Raw genomic sequence first — 18,885 nt, 5'->3', positions numbered from 1 at the left:
TTCAACCATTCGCAGAGTTAAATGTCAAACTACTCCAGCTTTGTGAGGAGCAGTGTAATAAAAGACAGCGCCAGATCACTGCGGTCTGTCAGTCACGCATCCAGCCAGACGCTACAGTCTGACAAGAAAAAAAACTCAATCCACTCAGAAGGCAAAAAAAAAAACGGGCTGTAGTGAATCTTATTACAGGTCATAAATGTTACAATGCACTTTTATCTTTGATAATTTGGGAAGTTAGTGGCCTACATGCGAGAAGACAGGCAGAAAAGAAAGCCACTTTAGTGATGATGAAAGATCTCTGTTTAAACGTCGTTTTAGATTATGTGTGATGGAGTGAAATAACATTTATTCATACTGACAAATGTCAGTCCAAAGCAAAACTTTTAAGAAATCCGAGCCCTCACAATTGATTTAAAGTTGTCGCTATTGAGAATGAGAAGCAGTTGTTTCCGAAAGTATCTAACAAGCCACACAGTTCCTTATTTATCTCAAAGCAAAGTTACCCACTGTGAGCTGTAACTTTTCCTCTATAATAATTACACACAACATAATCTCTTTTGTTGAAGTTGCCATTGAGTCTGCACCAAATTCAGACATGATGACACGCACACCCAAGGGGAAGACAGTCATATAGCGACACACTGTCTCACAATCACTCCTGTGGTTGTAAACACACCACGTGGCATTGCTTTAAGTGGAAACACTCCCAACTGCAACACAATCTTTCAGTCTAACTCAAAAGTCATTATGGGTGCAGTAAGTCAGCATGGTGAAATGTGGGCGATCAATCTGACTCGGGGGACATTGTCAAAGGATTAAACCACAATGGCAAAAAAAAAAAAAAGAAAATAATAATAATACAGTAATTCAAGAGGCTGACCCTCACCAGAAATTTAAATGCAGAAATCTTTTTTTTTCAAGAAAGGTTAAAAAAAAAAATCTACCAATGGTGCCTGGAAACTGATTTAAAAAATGAAAAAACAAAAAAAGGAAGAAAAAGAACACTGCATAGTGCGGTAAAAAGTAGAACACCTTCCTGAGGACACACAAAGTTGGATAAACTTCTATCATGAGATGTCAGCAGGGAGCATCTTTGTTTCCACACTATGCAGAGCGCTGCAACAAAGAATGTTGATTGTTTTCCAGCTAAAATATTTCCTCAATGATAATCTCTGCTTGGTGCATTACATTCTGTGTTCTTTGCTTGTGCATGCCAGATATGCACATTTACTGTACACTGGCTCCTCAAGAACATCGTACTGCCATTTATGTGCACGTCTTACTGCAGTTTGTTAAGATGCGCAGCAAAGCATTGCTGTCCTAAAGACCAGACATACAACAGTAAATACTTCTGACAGGTGCTCAACTGATAATAGTGGCGTGATGATCAGGTTCACTAGCTCATCATCATAGGAAAACTGTATTTTGCTGTTGAATGACATAATTTCTCATGACATAAAAAACAAATATATTCCAATAAAATGCACAGGCAGGCTCAAGCGATTACACATGAATCACTTCATCAATCACTTGTTTAAAGTGGAAGTCAACCCAAAACATTTTTTCAAGGATATGTTCTATGCAGTCCCACTACTTGAAACAAGGCATTCTGATTAATATTGTGTTTGTGGAATAGGAGTTAAGCAGCAAAATCTGGTCATTTCAGGGGGCCGCCATTTTGTCACTTGTGTCGACTGAAAATGACATCACAGACTCTCATAGCTCAGGTAACGACAACTCACCTGTTTTCTGAAGCTGAGCCATGATTGGTCATTATCTCAGCCCTGAGAAACTGTGATGTCATTTTCAGTTGACAGAATTGACAAAATGGCTACCCAGTGAGATGGCTAAAAATGGGTGGCTTTTGCTGCTTAACTCATATTTCACAAACACAATATTAATCAGAATGCCGTGTTTCAACTAGAGAGCCTGCATCGATCATATTCTTGAAAAAAAATGTTTGGGTTGACTTCCCCTTTAATTCTAACATTAGTCATGTTAACACAGTACAGTTTCACAGTCATCAGGGAATCAGGGCAAGGTAGTTATGCCCTAAACAACAAGTTAATCTAAAGTCACTTACCAAGAAAAACAAAAAAAATACCAGACTAGGCACAGTCAGACACTTTGGATCCATCCAGCCATCCATTATCTATGGCGCTCATCCTTACAAGGGTTGCGGGCGTGCTGGAGCCTACCCCAGCAGTCTTCGGGCAGTAGGCGGGGGACACCCTGAATTGGTTGCCAGCCAATCGCAGGGCACACAGAGACAAACAAACACCCGCACTCACAATCACACCTAGGGGCAATTTAGAGAGTCCAATCATCCTACCTTGCATGTTTTTGGAATGTGGGAGGAAACCGGAGGCCCGGAGAAAACCCATGCAACATTGGATCCAAATTAGTAATTGATAATTGTTGCCATGAATACAAAATATTAGTTCAATCCAAAGACTCAGCAAGGAAACTAAAGTCCCTACTGTCATACTATTGTATTAAGTGCTTGGCCAATGGATAACCATAATATAAATATTTGACGCTTGTTCTGTATTGTAAGAGAAAACAATATGATGAATCGCAATAACAATGTTTTGTCCCAATTCCGTTTCATACTGATACAGATGTCGTTTTTTTGTACTACATGTGCATGGAATCAGACATTGTGAGTAAGCAGAGTTACAAGGGAGAACATGTTTACCTTATACAGAAGCATGACAATCTGTCTCAGTTTGAGCCTGTGCAAGACGCAGATGTCATAGAGCGCAGATAAGGCCAGCACGGTCACTCCCAGCTCCTTCCACAGCATGCTGCATGCAGCACAGCCCAGACTGCCAAGGAACCAAGCCACAAGCCGCAGTGGTCCAGCGTTGCCCTGCAGCTTGCAGTAACGAATGTAACATAGCAGGGACAGCAAGAAGAACAAGGCGGCTCCTTCATCGGCTCGGCCCACAACACCCGCCACCGCCTCGGTGTGGATGGGGTGGGAGGCGAAGAGCAGGCCGGCGAGGAGGCTCCATAAGCCCCCTCCAAGCAGCAGGTGAGCCAGCCGTGTGAAAAGGCCAGTCACCGCCCCGTGGAGGGCCACATTCCCAAGGTGGTAACCCCAAGGATCCAGCCCACCGGCAGCATGATTGAGGCGGAAGGAGAGCGTGCAGAGGGGGCGGTAAGACTTATGGCTCCCACTGTGTGTGAGCAAGGTGCCCCAGAAGTCATCATAGAAGATATTTGTCCAGGGTGTTTCTGAAAGCAGGTCCTGATTGGTCTTGATTGCGCGGCTGGAGAGAAACAGAGAGAAAAAAAAAAGGTTTCAAATCAACTTTGTGCTAAAATAAATGATGTGGTCCACACTGTAGACGGGTAGATTACATTTACATTAAAAGCAGTGCTGAACCTTGACATTTATGTCAGTTCAATTAACGTCAAACTGCTTCGCTGCTAAGCAACTTTACTAGCCTGACATGTTTAATTTATAGAGTCCTGAAAACTGTGTTAAATTCCTCCTCGTGTGGATTCTCCGAGGATGCACTGCAGACTAAAGATAATCAAAAGAAATGTAGAATGTTCTGAGGGAGCGGGTCAGGAAGCTTTCACAAACACAAACTCACCAAGGCTGAGCCTCAAATTCTAGACAACTTAGCCACTGCAGCCACAACACTTAGAGCAGTGCACTTTGGATTTGGTGAGTGCCACACCCGCGACCACAAACAAATACAGGCACACAGTAGGGGAATGCCACAATGGCAGGAATCAGTTTTCTAGAGAAGATGATGTGGTAATGGTCAAGAGTTATTTTCCTGCCAAATACATAGGATTACATGTTTAAAAAAAACTGCAATGATAGCATTACAGAATGATATACACAGCTGAAGGCAATTCGAAACAAAAGGGTGAACCCAAACATGTACTTTGAGCTTCTCTCGGCAGGCAAGGATGCTAAATAAGGAGCCAGTTTGACTTTTCCTCTGTTTAGGGATGAACCTCTTTGACCTGACCGAACACTGGTACACAGCCACAAGCTGTGTGAGTGTCAGTGGGCTGGGAAGGGTGGCGGGCAGTCAGCAGGGGTCAGGGGATCGGAACAGGAAGGCACATTTCTCCCAGCAGGAGTCCTTCCATATTTAGTCCATCTTTGCTGACAAACAATGCAGTGTGTGTCTGACAGGTGACCTCTGCTTGACTGGAACATGGCAGCTCAGATGATTTCAAGGCATCAGCATGAGCCTCCTCACTGGGAAGGTAGTTAGCAGGGGTTTTACAATTAGGAGAGACAGATGGGACACGGCAAGTGAGAACAAGCCAAGAGCACCTGATCAGACTTGTAACATGCACCAGAGGGCCTCACAATTAACAAAGTCAATTAGCTCAAAGGGAGCTGAGTGCAAAAGACAAGCCATCACTGAAAACATGCTACCACATGCAAATCAGCCCGATTTTTACAGGAAATATTGTAGATGAACAAAAGGGGGGTTGTGCATAGTTAATGCCCTCACATTGTGAGGAGCTCGATGTGAAGCTGCAGGAACTATAATTTCCATCAAAGCACACACACTCTTAACTCATTCACTCCCAGACATTTTCACACCCTCCTTTACCCTAACTTTTGAAAAAAAAAAAGAATGAAAAAAATATGAATAAATTCCAAGGATTGAATGGCTGGACTGTTAAAGGCAACTACATTCGTCAATGGCAGTGAATGAAGTTAGCTACGCAGAAACAGCTACTTGATGATGGATCAAAAGGTAGTTAATACCACCGCACCTCAAGATGTTGGAAAGGGGCATAGAATTAGTCAGTAGAGATGTCATGGAAATGTCTTGGATGTCAACACAAAAGCTTGTCTGGACAGACTTACAGAGGCTCCAGAAGACTTAAAAGCACACTACTCCACTACATGACTAATATATGCCAGTGGATTTTCTTCAGCCCATTTGTCAAGAAAAATCTTCATTTCGCTGCAAGATGCTCACATAAGAGGCAATACGGTACAATTACATCTTAAAGTCTTTCCAGAGTCAAACGTGGTCTTTTTCCATTGCGCAGCACTGGGAAGCCAGTGAGTTATGTATTGCCGCAAAACCTCACTGCATTTTCTGGCAACAAAGTAAAGACAAAAGCCCATGCCAGTCTGTCCAAAACCAATTGTGTTTATAGCTTTGGCTTCCTGAGTCGGCTTGCATGAGGCACACTTCTTAGATTGGCTCTTTACTTACACTATATTGCACTGGCAAGCACCTGTGTCGAACATAAATAGAACAGAACTTAGAGAAGAACACAGTTGTAACCTCGTAACCGACACTGCAACAACATCTCTGATGGATGGAATACACTTGCAACACTTTGCAATGTAACACAAATCACAAAACGGCTGGTAGCTAAGCAGGAATTGATCATCAGGCCGAGCTCTTCTACCCTTAAAAGCCCCGCTGAGGAAAGCAATTGACTTTCAGCTACAGGCCAGGCTCATTTCTTAGTAGTAGTAGAGACAGGAAGAACTTCTCTGTGCACTTCAAACCTTTTTCCAGCCAGGAGAACATTCTTTGCCCAACCGAGTGCCTGTTCACAGACTCCCATAGGAACAAGAGGATCATGTGACCTCTGACGAGAGAAGAGCCAAAGAAACAATACACAGTGCATGCATCTTCCATCTTCAGAACTTTGGTCATCCAAACTTGTCATTACCTTGTTGCGTACAGCAATAAACCATGCACAGTTCACCTAGATAGATTTTGTGACTCAATCTGTCACAGTCTCATACAACACATACAAAAAATAATTCAAAGTACAAGACACATTTGTCTACGCAGTAACCTGCACATTAAGAAATGTTATGTTCTAATTGGAGGAGCGTTTGAGTGAAATGTGAACCAAGATGAAGTCCAGGTGCCTTTGAGACTTGGATGACTGTGAATGTATAAGTTATACGTTTACTGTCCGATGGAAAAGGGCACATGAGCCACCTCTTTTAAGAAAACCACAATATCAACTATTATGCTATCACAGGCACCTTCTGTGGTTGAAAACATCACACAAATGCAGTGCACAATAATTGAGATTGCTGTGGTAAACCTTAAAAATGTTTCAAACATTTCCTCAGCTCATTATTTTTAGAGAATGGCTACACAACGTGACCAACAATAAAGACCACAAAGGGAAGCATCCAGACTGTTGTTTGGATCCTGAGGTCTGACACATTTCTTGCAACATCCACAAAACTGTATCATTTTGCCAACATTTAAGCCAACGCATGAAAAAACAGTCAGACAAGTTGAACAAAATTAAAGCATTTTATTTTTGTCCACAAACTCATTTAACATTCGCAAAAGTGAGTCTGCAACCAAGTACATTTGTATACTACACTTGAAGATGATTTTAAAGCATAACAACTATTAAGACTTGTCTAACCATAATGCATAGTTTTCCTCTACTAGATTTAGTGATAGGCATAGTAATAGATTATCCATCCAATTTTCGGTATCATTTGTCTCCACACAAAGAACACTCTGGACTAGTCATCAATGAATCACAGGGCGCAAAAAGACAAACAACCCTTCACACTCACGCTACCACCTGTGAGCAATTTTGCCTTTTCAGATAATTGAGCATGCATGTTTTGGGGATGTGAGATTTGAGGAATACTGGAAAACCCAAGAGAAAACTCTTGGCACAGAGACAACAAACTAACTTCACACAGGAGGGCCTGAGCTGAACACAGAAACTCTCGAATGTGCTAACCACTAATCCACCATCCTGCCTGATAATAGAAATATAAACAGTGAACGTACTATTTATGCATACAGTGAACATATTATTTATGCCAAGGGTGCGTATGGTTGGAGTTTGGCGGAAAGCAATCGGAAGTCTGCCAACTGTGGTGGTCATCAGCCATTTTTAATATGTCAAAGCGGGCGGGCACACTGGTATTTTTAGATGGCAAGAGTGTCAGCTCATTATTTGAGTGTTTCCGGAAAGCTCTTTTGTCTAATGTTTATTCCCATGCACATGCAAACAGGCCATTAATGCTAATAGTCTATTTCCATTTGCCAATGTAATCTCCATTTGTAAGTCTGTATGTACTTGGTGTTTTTGTGTAATTCTCACATGTTGGAATCCTTTCCTCGCAATAGTCGCATACAGGAACAGTGTAATAATGTGCATGCATACACCTGTATTGTAAGAGAAAACAATATGATGAATCTATATATATATATATCTATATATATCTATATATCTATATATATATATATATATATATATATATATATATATATATATATATATATATATATATATATATAAGTGCACAGGTTCCTCTTACAAATTATTTTTGGCTCATGTTCTGCAAAGTGAATTTCTCTGTTGATTAAACAGTAACTGATAACTTCAGTGTCAGAATGTCAAGAATGTTTGGCATATTAGAGCTGTAACATGGAGGAACTAATGAATGAATGTAGAGGGGGCAAGTAAGGACACAACGAGGGATCAGGTGTGCGCTAGCACAGATGCAACAAATAAACCCCACCAATCAGACCAAAAAAAAAAAAATGTAATCATCAACAGTGTCTCTATTAAAAAGAGAGGAAACAAATAACCACATGGAGCAATAACAAACATGTTTTACTTTAATTCACTTAAAGTGTTGGAATGGTTTATTTATATTACAATTTACTGAACAAAACACGGAAAAAATCTGAAATATGCAGTACATATACTTTGAGATACAAAAATGATACTCGATGTGGATGTATGCAAAGTACAAATTATACAGAAACTTCAGGTAAATTAATTTTGAAAAAAATACACAAATAAATACATTTCTTGGTCAGATGGATTCCAAGAGCTCTTGGTAGCACATAAGTCTTAATTTTTCATTTTACCACAATATTTTGGCCAATTCTATGCCAATTTTCTGGGAATAGTTTGGGAACAACCTACTCTGTTGTTGACCATGTTCACCACTTATTTTGTCTGTATAGTGGGATGTGAGATCTGTGTATTTTTTAAACAACACATTGATCATCAGCTGTTTATTTATTAATTAATTTTTTAAATTGTGCCCAATTCGTCCACATCCACATACATGTGGAAATCTAAGAGAATCATCCCTTCAGGGGTATTTGCATTGTCCACTGGCACAATCACACAAAGATGCACTCACGCACAACATTTCATGGCACAGTAGACACAAAAACACTGGGATACAGAGACACAAAGTCTGGGGCTGCTGCCTGGCATCCCCGATCAGGCACTGGTACCATAAAAGACGGGCACGACATGAATGCTGATCAGTAGCCTAAAAGCTATCCAGCAAAAACCAACCAACCAGTCTGGCAGAGCAGGATCTAATCCTGGCAGTCCAGCATTGCTCCCATGGTGCAGTGTTGCCTGGGACACAAAACATGATTGATTCGCTGACGCCCAGCAGAGGCCTTAATCAACTGCGCTCTTTAAAAAACAAACGTCAGAAAGTAAAAAGTGAAACAGACTTCTCATGGTTGACTACGCTGCCCTTAAACTCATGCACTGTCATTGACAAATTTACTTGTCTTTTCATAGTCCAGCATTCAATCCCATGAATTTATTTATATATATTTTTTTCATGTTTTTTCAAACGTTTGAGTAAAAGGGGGTCTGAAAATGTCTGGCAGTGAATGAATTAAAAAAAAAAAAAAAAAAAAAAAAATTTCTCCAAATTAGGTCCAAAAAAATCTGCAATAATGAGAACACTTTTTCATTTCACTTGGGAGAAGTCACCCAGTCACTGTTATTCCATCTTTATTGTAATTAAGATAAAGCATTAGTATTAGCATTAATATTAGCATTAGCCTAATCCTGTCCAAGGTTAAATCATTCCAAATAAATGAATATTTTTTTCAGAAGCATCGGTTTACATATGGTTTTAGATGTAGGACCCAATTACAGTGGTGATCTGTGCAGAACGGAGGAGGGTGATATATGCTCTGATTATTGCATCCAATAAATCAGTCAACAGGACCATGCAAAGCAAAACAGAGCTGCCTGGTTCTTGTGCAAACACACACTTGGACGCCCATGCGCACAAATGCACACACACACACACACACACACACACACACAAATAAGCACACAGACACACATTTTCAATGGCACCCCTGGAGGCCAATCTCACAAGCACCTCAATGTTCTAAACAAATTATTGAACAACACCTGCACTTCCGCTCTGTAAAAATCCAGAACTATTTGCCTGTTCAAACTGTGAGAAAAACGTGAACTGGATAGCAACACATACGTTTCAGGTCTAACAAGACTGCTACTTGTGCTGTCCACAACACTCATAGAGCTCTGTTAACCTAAAGTACATTTAAGATCTATTTAGAAAGGCACGTGGATAATTAATTTGATAATTTAGTTCAGACTGTAAATCTGATGCATAAATAAAACCTGTTCACTATAAATCATGGGTTATTTTTTAATTGTGTAAGACTGTGATTTTGTCATTCCATTCAAGGTCAAACAATCCGTCCATCTGTACTGCTTATCTTTTTCAGTGCTGTGGTCAGTCGGCGCTTTTCTGGGCTGACTTCAGGCAAAAGGCAGACTACACCAGAGTGGACTGGTCACCACTCAGTTACTGTGCGCATACAGAGAGACGACAACTTCAAACTCTCACATTCACACCACACTGAGAAGGAATTGAACCTATGTTGCTTGCATGGAAGCCAGACGAGTGTGCTATTACACAGTCGGTGATAGAACAGTGATGTCAAAAGTTGTTTGATTCCAGAAATTGATTCCAGTGACTGGATTCTCTCCGTTACATCCATCTATGACTGACTCTTAACGTATTACAAGTTGTCTCTGTCGCATAACGCTAATATTAAAAGCACAAGCTAGCAAATGAGTCAAATCAACAGACGTATTTAGAAAATTTCTCCCACTCTTTTTTTTTTTGTTTGTTTGTGTAATCCTACTAACTGAAGAGAAGCAGAAATAAAACATGACCTCCTTGGCAGAGGTAACAAAATCTAATTTCTCACTCACAATTGGTTATTTTTAGCATTCAAATGGAAAATGGGACGAAATAGGATTTATTAAATAAACCTCACGGCTCAACATGAAGAGGCTTTTTGTTCCCAATGTGTTCTACTTTTATGTGTACCCTCAGTCTGACCCATGTCTAATGCTTTGGTAGTATTCCAGGCTCTGTTAGAGGTGCCGCTAAACAATCAGCCCTCTCACAACAGGAGGGCTTTTTGTCTCGGCCTGACCTTTTCGGGTGCACGGCAATAAATTTGTTAGATTTGTTCCTCCTCACGTATTTAGAACGCTTGTCTTGCTGATGGCAAGGGACATCGGTGTAAAGGAAGCATGTACTGCACTGTGTTCAGGAACTTTTTCCTCGCTGGCCCATCACTGCGCTGTTAATATATTCTAGTTTGACCCAACGAGGGGTTCAACAAGCAACCCCCACAAGATGGAGGGACCAGCAGGGTGGGATGGAATGTCCATACAAAGAGGCTACAAATAAGTGAATGGATTGCTTAGTCCAGCCTTTGTGTCATCCTTATTCCCAAAGCTTTTACCATAAGGGGACTGAAGGATGAGCTTAAATCACAGCACATCAGCAAAGAGGCCAGCCAGTCGCTTGCTGATGTTTATTGCATGGGGGTTTAAGTGCCCAAAGAATCTTAGGGGATGCCAGTGGAGCGGGAAAGAGAAGACATCTTTAGTGCATACACCATCTTATATGTTCAACATTTGAAACGTTTGTCATTTTATTGCAATAATCCTCTTCAGTTTAAAGTTGTTTTGGTGCAGAATAAAATCGGGGGCCTGACTCCTAGCATCTTATGGTTTGAGGCTAATTTGTAAAAGCCACGTGTAATCAAACACAACGCAGGAGCCAATCAAATAAAGGCCGGCCAAAACAATACTGGACAACGCAAAAGGTAGGGCTCTTGGGAAGCCCGTTTCTCAGTCATCCCTGTATTAAGAGCAGATCTCTTTTAGCCTGCCGCTTGCCACCACAAGGCCTCCAGCAGAACACAGCGTGAAAGCTTATTTAGTGAAATGGGACACGCATGCATATACAAAGGAGCATCGTATTAATGAATGGCAGCATTCAAGGATGCAGCTTTGAGTGATCTCATTAGATACTATCACAACAGGCCAGTGTTCTTGTGTCACTCGAAAGCCTGGCTCACTCCTTTAAACATCCCCATTTGGGCTCCACTTCCAGCCCTTAATTGAAGGCACATGTAGCCTGCCCGCGTATGAGTGTGTGGAGTGTTGTGATGGAGCTCTGGTCTTCCTTCAGGGCCTTCTATGACAGACTGGACTAATGCACCACTGAGGGCTGATATTGCTGCCCCATTAACTCCTACTTGCTCCGAGATACACTGGACTGATTTGAACTGAAGTCAGGTTAAGGCACAGTGATAATATCGTGTTTATGTTTCACAGAGGGATGATGGATCGTAAGAGAGATTTCTAATAAGCAAGCATTGGTATACGATTGTACCAATGTGAGACTGAAAGCAAGCTGTCAAAAAGATGAACATTACTCACTGTTGTGTTTAGGCTAAAATAAACTCATTTCAGTTAACTGGAGCCCTTCTCTAAATGCAGAGAATGCATGTCTTCCCACAGGACCAGAGTAAACACGAGATCCACAAGGAACCCAAACAGCTTTTTCATGTTTTAAATGGGTTTCATTTCCCATGAGGACCTAATTAGCATTTTTGCAAAGACGGCCATTTTTGCATGTTGAATCTTACAGCAGCCAAATCACAGCATCTTATCAAAAGCAAGTGATTTTTCAACATTCACTATAAACTGTAGGATTGCAATTTCACTGTGAATTACTCCAATTGTGGCTAGTTGAGGTTGCAAATAGAAAAAATCCAAGATTAACAGAAGGATTTGCCCTATTTGTGTTACTTTTTTTGGTTAAACAATGGTTTTCTGACTTTCAGCAGCAAATCATTGTCTAATGCTATTCATACAATAGTTTTATATGTTGATGTTGATATGAGTGTGTATTTGCTGCCAGTGCCTTTGGAATAAAAGTGAACGATGTGAAAGATTAATTGAACACTTTTACATTTTTGTGTGTTTATTACAGTTATCTAAGAATCGATGGAACCTTAAACTGGAAACAGTTTGATCAAGCTTGTGTGTCATGGGACCACTACAAGACATTTATTGTATTTACCTCAGAGATTAGATATTGGGAAACACATTAAATTGATAGAATCCTGAGCGAACACATATTTTATAGTATGATTAATGTAGAGGCTAAACCAAAGCTTTAAGCCACCGTGATGTCAAAACGGAAGGTTGAAATTGACACGCATTCGTTACTGTGATTGATGGATGAAAGTCTGAGACAAACTTGTCAGTACTCGGTCCATTTATTTTGTCCATGCTCTTCTTTGATCAATAAACTTCAATGTTTTCATTAGTTGAACACACATACACACAGCAACAACCTGTTGCGTTGACAGCGGTCAAAAGCGGTTTCCTTTTCCAGTCAGAACACCCATCAAGCAAGGCAAGGGAAAATTCCTACCTAAATAGAACTGCTCATCAACTAAGCAAAAAAACAAGTAAATAAACCGTGCAAAACTATACACACACATAATCTGTTCCTACAATTAATGACAAATGTGTCAGAGATGACTAAAAATATGACTAAATGTCTCTTAAAATTATTTAGTTCTCGTCCAGGTCCAACAACTTCTCTGAATTAGCACTTCAATGTTAATATCTTGAATGTCCATATCTCGATTACAGCACCATTAAATATATATCGCCCAGCCCTATTTGGCACTTTGGCATTTGAAAGAGTAATGATAAATCAAGTTGCCGTTGTGAGTCAAAATTGTACTCCACTATAAATTGTGTTTTCGAGAAAGGAAACATGATTTCAGGGATGAATGAGGATTGTAAAAGTTGTATATAATTGAAATCTTATTTTTGAGAATATTGTTAGCTAAAATATGATACCAGGAAAAGATGGTTAAATATTTTGCAAGGCTCACAAACAAGTTAGCAGAGTAAAATGCTGTGGGTCTGTAACCTAAAAAGCACATGTACTTTGTTAAAACTAAATATCACAGTCAATGCGGTGACCTGGATGTATAAAACAGAAACTACTATACAGAACTATTTTTTTCAAAGCACCTATTAAAGCAATGCAAGATGATAGTCTTCATATTCTCCCGTTCTGTATTTTTGGTTGGCGCTTAACAACATTAAAGGACCATGTGGTGCAGATAACTTTGAGGACCATTAACCGCTGAATGTTATACTTAACTGCTGCTGGTCTAAAGTTTAGTTTAAGCAAACCTCTCTGACTGTGTAGTAGTAGTCCAATCACTTATATCACTAAAATCCAATACAATATTTCTCAAGTGTTTGGCTGGAAGTTTGATACATTTCTAAAGAAGTTATTTTTAATTAGGTTGACTTAAAATATTGGGTAAAAAAAAGGGTTGGGGGCATTGTTTTGTGCCACACATCACAATGACTGCGATAAAACAAAAAAACTAAACTACTAAGCTTTGCATATTAAATATTTACAGTATTTCCATATTAAATATTTACAGGATCTATAAAGTAAGTCCAACACAGTGGGCGTGGAAGGATTTAAAAAAAAAAAAAATTATGGGGGGGTTGGTTACTGTAATGATTTTGCGTGATTCATGTGCTTTGGGGTGATTGCACAAGTGAGATCTTCTCTTTATTGTTGAGATCCTTGGCAAAACAAGCATGCATGGGGTTTTAGATCGATTTCTTTTAATATAAAATTAAATCTAGCATCACTATGATATTTTGACGCAAAAAAACAATCCGTCTGACAAAACAATATCTCCTGACCTTCTAAAAAGGTCAGCAAATATGTTTGCAGTGAATGTGTTTCCATTTTATGTTGTTATGGTCATGGCTTCATGCACATTAGTGGTGTGCAGGGGCGTATGAGTGCTTAAAATATTAAATTGTGCACTAGATTCATGTCTGTCACTTCACATTTGCATACCAAGTATTTTGCATTTTTGGGGGGGCTTGAGGTACAGTGTTACCTGAGTGGAAACAAGACCGTTTCCCCCTCACCACCTCCTCATAGATCTGCACTGTAATAGACAGCTAACACTCCTCTGAGTGAAAACAAATTACCCGATGACAACTAGATGGTAGCAAACCGTGAAGGGGTTACTGTGTTAAAGTTGAGGTGACATGAAAAATAGCTTACTCCAATTAGTGGTGCTTCCAGTGAGAGAATTTTATCTGCACTTAAACCGATCAAGCGCACATGAGACCAACTATGACAGACTGCAAAATATTGAGTCTAGGAGGGCAAAATGTCTTGATATGGAACAATTTGCCACTCAGCATAGAAACCGGAGACATGCGGATCCGTGGAGCTTAACAAAGGTAAAAAGTATTCAGATGTATAATTACGTGTGTAATGTTGGTGTATTTATACTCCAATTTATGTAAGAGAAGAGACAGTTGCAAATGAAGGAAGTAACTGTGTTTATTTTGATGGCACAATAGGGGGACTGATGAATGGATGGTTTAAAACTGAATGATACTCATTTTCAAAACCGTGTCGTCCCCTGTCACCACATGCGTTGTCACAAATTATTTCCATACATTGACTGTACCACTTCTCCTCACTAGGGTCGGCTAACAAATGACTCTGATAACTATTGCGTTTGTGGAATAAGAGTTAATCCACCCGTTTTTAGCCATCTCTGGGGGGCGGCCGTTTTGTCACTTCTGTCGACTGAAAATGACATCACAATTGCTGAGGGCTCAGGTAACGACCAATCAAGGCTCACCTCTTTTCTGAAGCTAAGCTATGATTGGTCGTTATCAGAGCCCTGAGCATCTAGGATGCCATTTTCAGTTGACAGAAGTGACAAAATGGCCGCCCCCCAGAGATGGCTAAAATCGGATGGATTTTGCTGCTTAACTCATATTCCACAAACACAATTTTAATCAGAATGCTGTGTTTCAACTAGTGGGCCTGCATAGAACATATTCTTGAAAAAAATATGTTTGGGCTGACTTACACTTTAAGATGGTTCATGTGTTTGTTTTAAGTGGTTTATTTATTGATTAATTTTTTTTACAAAATCAGTTATAAAGTAAAGCGCAAGAGAATCATTAAAGTTGCATTTTGAATTAAAAGCGGTTTATAATAATTGGTAGTAGTAATAATAACTTCCTACATTTATGTTTTAAGCATTATGATCATCCCGCAAAATGTGCAAAATAAAAATTAAAAAGCATCTGTCCATCAAGACTTTCATTCAATTATTTTTTTCTAAATCCTTGTTGGTGGCATATTGTAGGTGCTGTAAAGAAAACAGACGGAGTTGGGACAGAGGCACTATAGGCCCCTAGATAGGAGGACAAAGGCCCCAGCAGAGCTTAGGTTAAGTGAAAGGGCCTAGAAAAAAAAAGGAGACGAAAAGCACTTTGAGGCCGTTGCATGGAGAATGGGCAGAGCTCAGGCCTGAGCCCAAGCATCAAGGGCCTGGTCTCAGTGAGTGGCTCGAGCAAGACCATGTGTGGTCCATTATCACACCGAGCAAGCCCACAGCACCACGCCTCCCTCAAATTGAAAATGGATGCCCCCTTGCTGATTGCTCCGAACTCTGGAAAGAAAGGGGTGTGAAACAAAAGCGGCTGCGTCGAAGAGAGAGTCCCATTGAAAAGGTCGCTCAGAGCACGTCTGTGTAGCTGTTCTCGTCTGCACTGGAGGACAATGGCATTGACAGGTGCTGGAAGAAGACAAGAGGCTTGAGCCCAGCGGTTGATGACACACTAGTGGATAGAGAAGGACAGCCCTGCATATAGCCAGCGGAGAGGCACACACCAAGCGGTTGCATCAGACAATTTCAGATGACATTGGTTATTGATGGATTATGACGGACTCTTAACACCGTGACAGAATACGTGAATTGTTTGTGACTGCTCGGATACTTCACTCACACGCACCCACATTCAAAGTGCTTTACCAAACATGCTAGGATTTCCAGAGCTCATGCTCAAGCCGAACCACTTGTCATAACAAAACAATAAAGCAGTGACGCATCCTTCCGTTTGGCGTTTCTCTTCATGTGACATGACTGAGAACACTGCAGCACTCTGGAGCAGGAAACAGATGGAACTGTGTCCTTCATCAGATCAAAAAGCAAGGGGGTGGGCGGAGGACGGATACTTCATCCCCTCAACGGAGGTTTCTCCAAACAGCCTATGTCACAGTCTCAGCTGCACTCTGAGCTGTTTCCAGGTCAGTTGCCAAAAGGGGGCAGGGAGTCTGCATCATCTCAGGAAACCTTTCCTTTAAGGAATTGAGGTCACCAGAGAAGAGCAGCTGACCCCGCAATGCTCAATGATCAGAGAGCAGAACAGAACGGAAGGCGCAAGAAAGAATTTGCGTCATCTGTGTCATGTCTTTGGTTGACTGTTGACGTATACAAAATGATTTATATTCAACACGTAACAGTCGATGTAGATAAGTCTTAGTGGGTACACGCTGTTGATGCCATTAATCTGACAATCCATGTACAATCCCTGGCCTGCTTGTCCAGCAGGTTATATCACACAATTGTCACTACGCATCAGTCAACACTGAGCGCTTAATACATAGACATGCATAACTGGAGCAGCCTCCAGCAGCTTGTTTCAGTCCAGGAAGGATGCCTGCAAGTGGCCCAAGCGGCAGGGTGTAGCGCAGATGAGGTCAAGTAACTGTGAAACATTTTCTGAGACAAGGCTTTAAAAAAAACTGACAGCGTGGTCAATGGTGTGACTGCCAAACTCAGTACCAAGTGAAAAAATGAACGTGAATAATGACTGTCCAACAGTGAGTGGTCAGCCAAACCACACGTTCACAATTGAGTGACAAGATCAACAATTCACCAGACGGCTGGTCCAGTAGCGCTCAGACAGGAGGGATATTCAAACTGGAAGCTTTTTGGAACCTTTTGCACGCTAGAGCCATGAAGAAGAGCACACAAGCATATGCATCCAAGATTTCACTTCATAACAACACAGACTATACCGTATTTTTCAAAATGTGTTTCCTATCAGGGGAGTTTGTTTATTTAAAAAAAAAAGTAACATTTTCAAATTCTTAATTCAAAATTCAAATCTGAAAATAAATGAATAAACCAATTGTAATCTTAGAAACAAAACACCAGTGAATACCCAAAAATGACACCAGGTAATACATTTATTTAAATGGTGGTTATAAAAAAATACAAGCCCAAATTCAGATTATTATTTCTTAATATGCTTGACAACAATTTGAAACTTAAATTTGATTGACTGACTGTCATATTAGGCTGACTTTAATTCAAACTGCTTATTCGCATTAGTAAAGTATTTGTTGTTAGTACAAAATAACATGATATTGATTAACTATTAAATGATTGTCAAAAGTTATTGTCTCAGTCATTTGTAATTAGCTAATTGCTTTGTTCAGGTCATAATGGGATTTACAATGACAATCACAAAATTGTATTTGTGTGACAACAACATTTATGCATAATCCAAAAGCACAACATAATTTTTCCATCTGGTGTAATAATTTGAATGTTGCCTTTTAGGATAACTTTCACTTAACAAGAATAATAGTCTATTAGTTACAATCAGAACAATTGGCATTGCGACAACAGTCTGAGGTTAATGATTTAATATTAATTCAATATTCAATATTACTTTACTGTTTTTCTTCTTTTTTATCATTTAATAGATCTTTGCAATCCTTTTTGCACCACATAGTCAAGGCAAGCACACACAAAGGTGAAAAAGCCAGCTATGGTGAAGCAACAAATCCCAGCTGTACTCAGTCCACTATGCTCAAACAAATTGTACAGGCAGATAAGATTTTTGAAAATAATATTCGCTCTCAAATATAATACAGTAAATGCTGCTGGATGTAAATGACCAGAAAACCCTTCACATCCTTATTTTTTCACTTTACACAACTACGGCTATGTTTCAAGCGTAACCCTCCGGCATTTGCGGAATATTAATAAATCAAGTCAAAATCACCAACGGTGCTGCTTTTAGATGTTTCCTACACACTGGGGAGTCATTTGTTATTACAGGTGGCCTCTTACAAGCACCGTTTCTTCTCAAGTATCTCAAATAAAATACTCAAATACTCTTGCCAGCTTTTTCTTGTATTTGCACTGTGCAGAAAAGATGAGGGGGGGGGGACTAACTGCAGAGAACAGTGAGACTTTTTGAAACAATGGACTGAGGATAAGGCTCGTGGCCACACGTAAATGCACAGAAGCACATTAGTCTATTTGGTCCATAATCCCTTTGCAGACGAGAACAGATTTATGGGTCATCATGTGGGGGTGGGTGGCTGTTCTGTGTCTACCACAGCAGTATGGTAGGGGACACTAGGATGCTTCAAGCAATCAAACCAGGCTTCTGTCTATGATCACCCACCCACACATGTCCTTCAGGAACAATCCACTGCACCATGACCTATAAACCACAAACTCCTCTGTTTACAAAACTTACTCTACCAGGAATCAACTGCAACAGTAATACAAATGTGGAAAGTAGGTGGGGGAGGGGTTATTATTTAATCAGTTACTGCATTACAACACTATATTGGATTCAATTTCAGATTTGAAAAAAGGGGGATTATTCTGTTGTGGCTTAATTTCCATATCAGAAGAAATAATTGTTTTATGGTGAAGTTAAAATCAGAAAAATGTTAGGTTTAGTCATACAATTACTGGGACTTCAACCTAAAGTCTGGGAAAATATTGGTAAAATCATCATTACAGGTAAATGTGATGTCTGTTCAGATAGCATGAACGCCTCCACTGACTCCAGTAGCAGGCTTTATATTCCCATTTGGGTGGC

General features: G+C 40.1%; 1 protein-coding gene across 1 annotated transcript in view; it reads right to left on the bottom strand.

Annotated features, from left to right (window-relative positions):
• tmtc2b (transmembrane O-mannosyltransferase targeting cadherins 2b) overlaps nucleotides 1-18,885 on the bottom strand; it is an 85,661-nt gene that overhangs the window by 43,809 nt on the left and 22,967 nt on the right. Inside the window, exon 2 of the mRNA XM_086028871.1 lies at nucleotides 2,699-3,275. Coding sequence (XP_085884997.1) covers nucleotides 2,699-3,275 — 577 coding nt within the window. The remainder of the gene's footprint in view (nucleotides 1-2,698; nucleotides 3,276-18,885) is intronic.

This window comes from Filicampus tigris, chromosome 4, assembly GCF_054856515.1.
Source record: "Filicampus tigris isolate MCC_2025a chromosome 4, RoL_Ftig_1.0, whole genome shotgun sequence".
Lineage (NCBI taxonomy): Eukaryota > Metazoa > Chordata > Actinopteri > Syngnathiformes > Syngnathidae > Filicampus > Filicampus tigris.
Note: the sequence above shows the minus strand (reverse complement) of the source record. Positions and strands in the feature narration are given on the sequence as shown.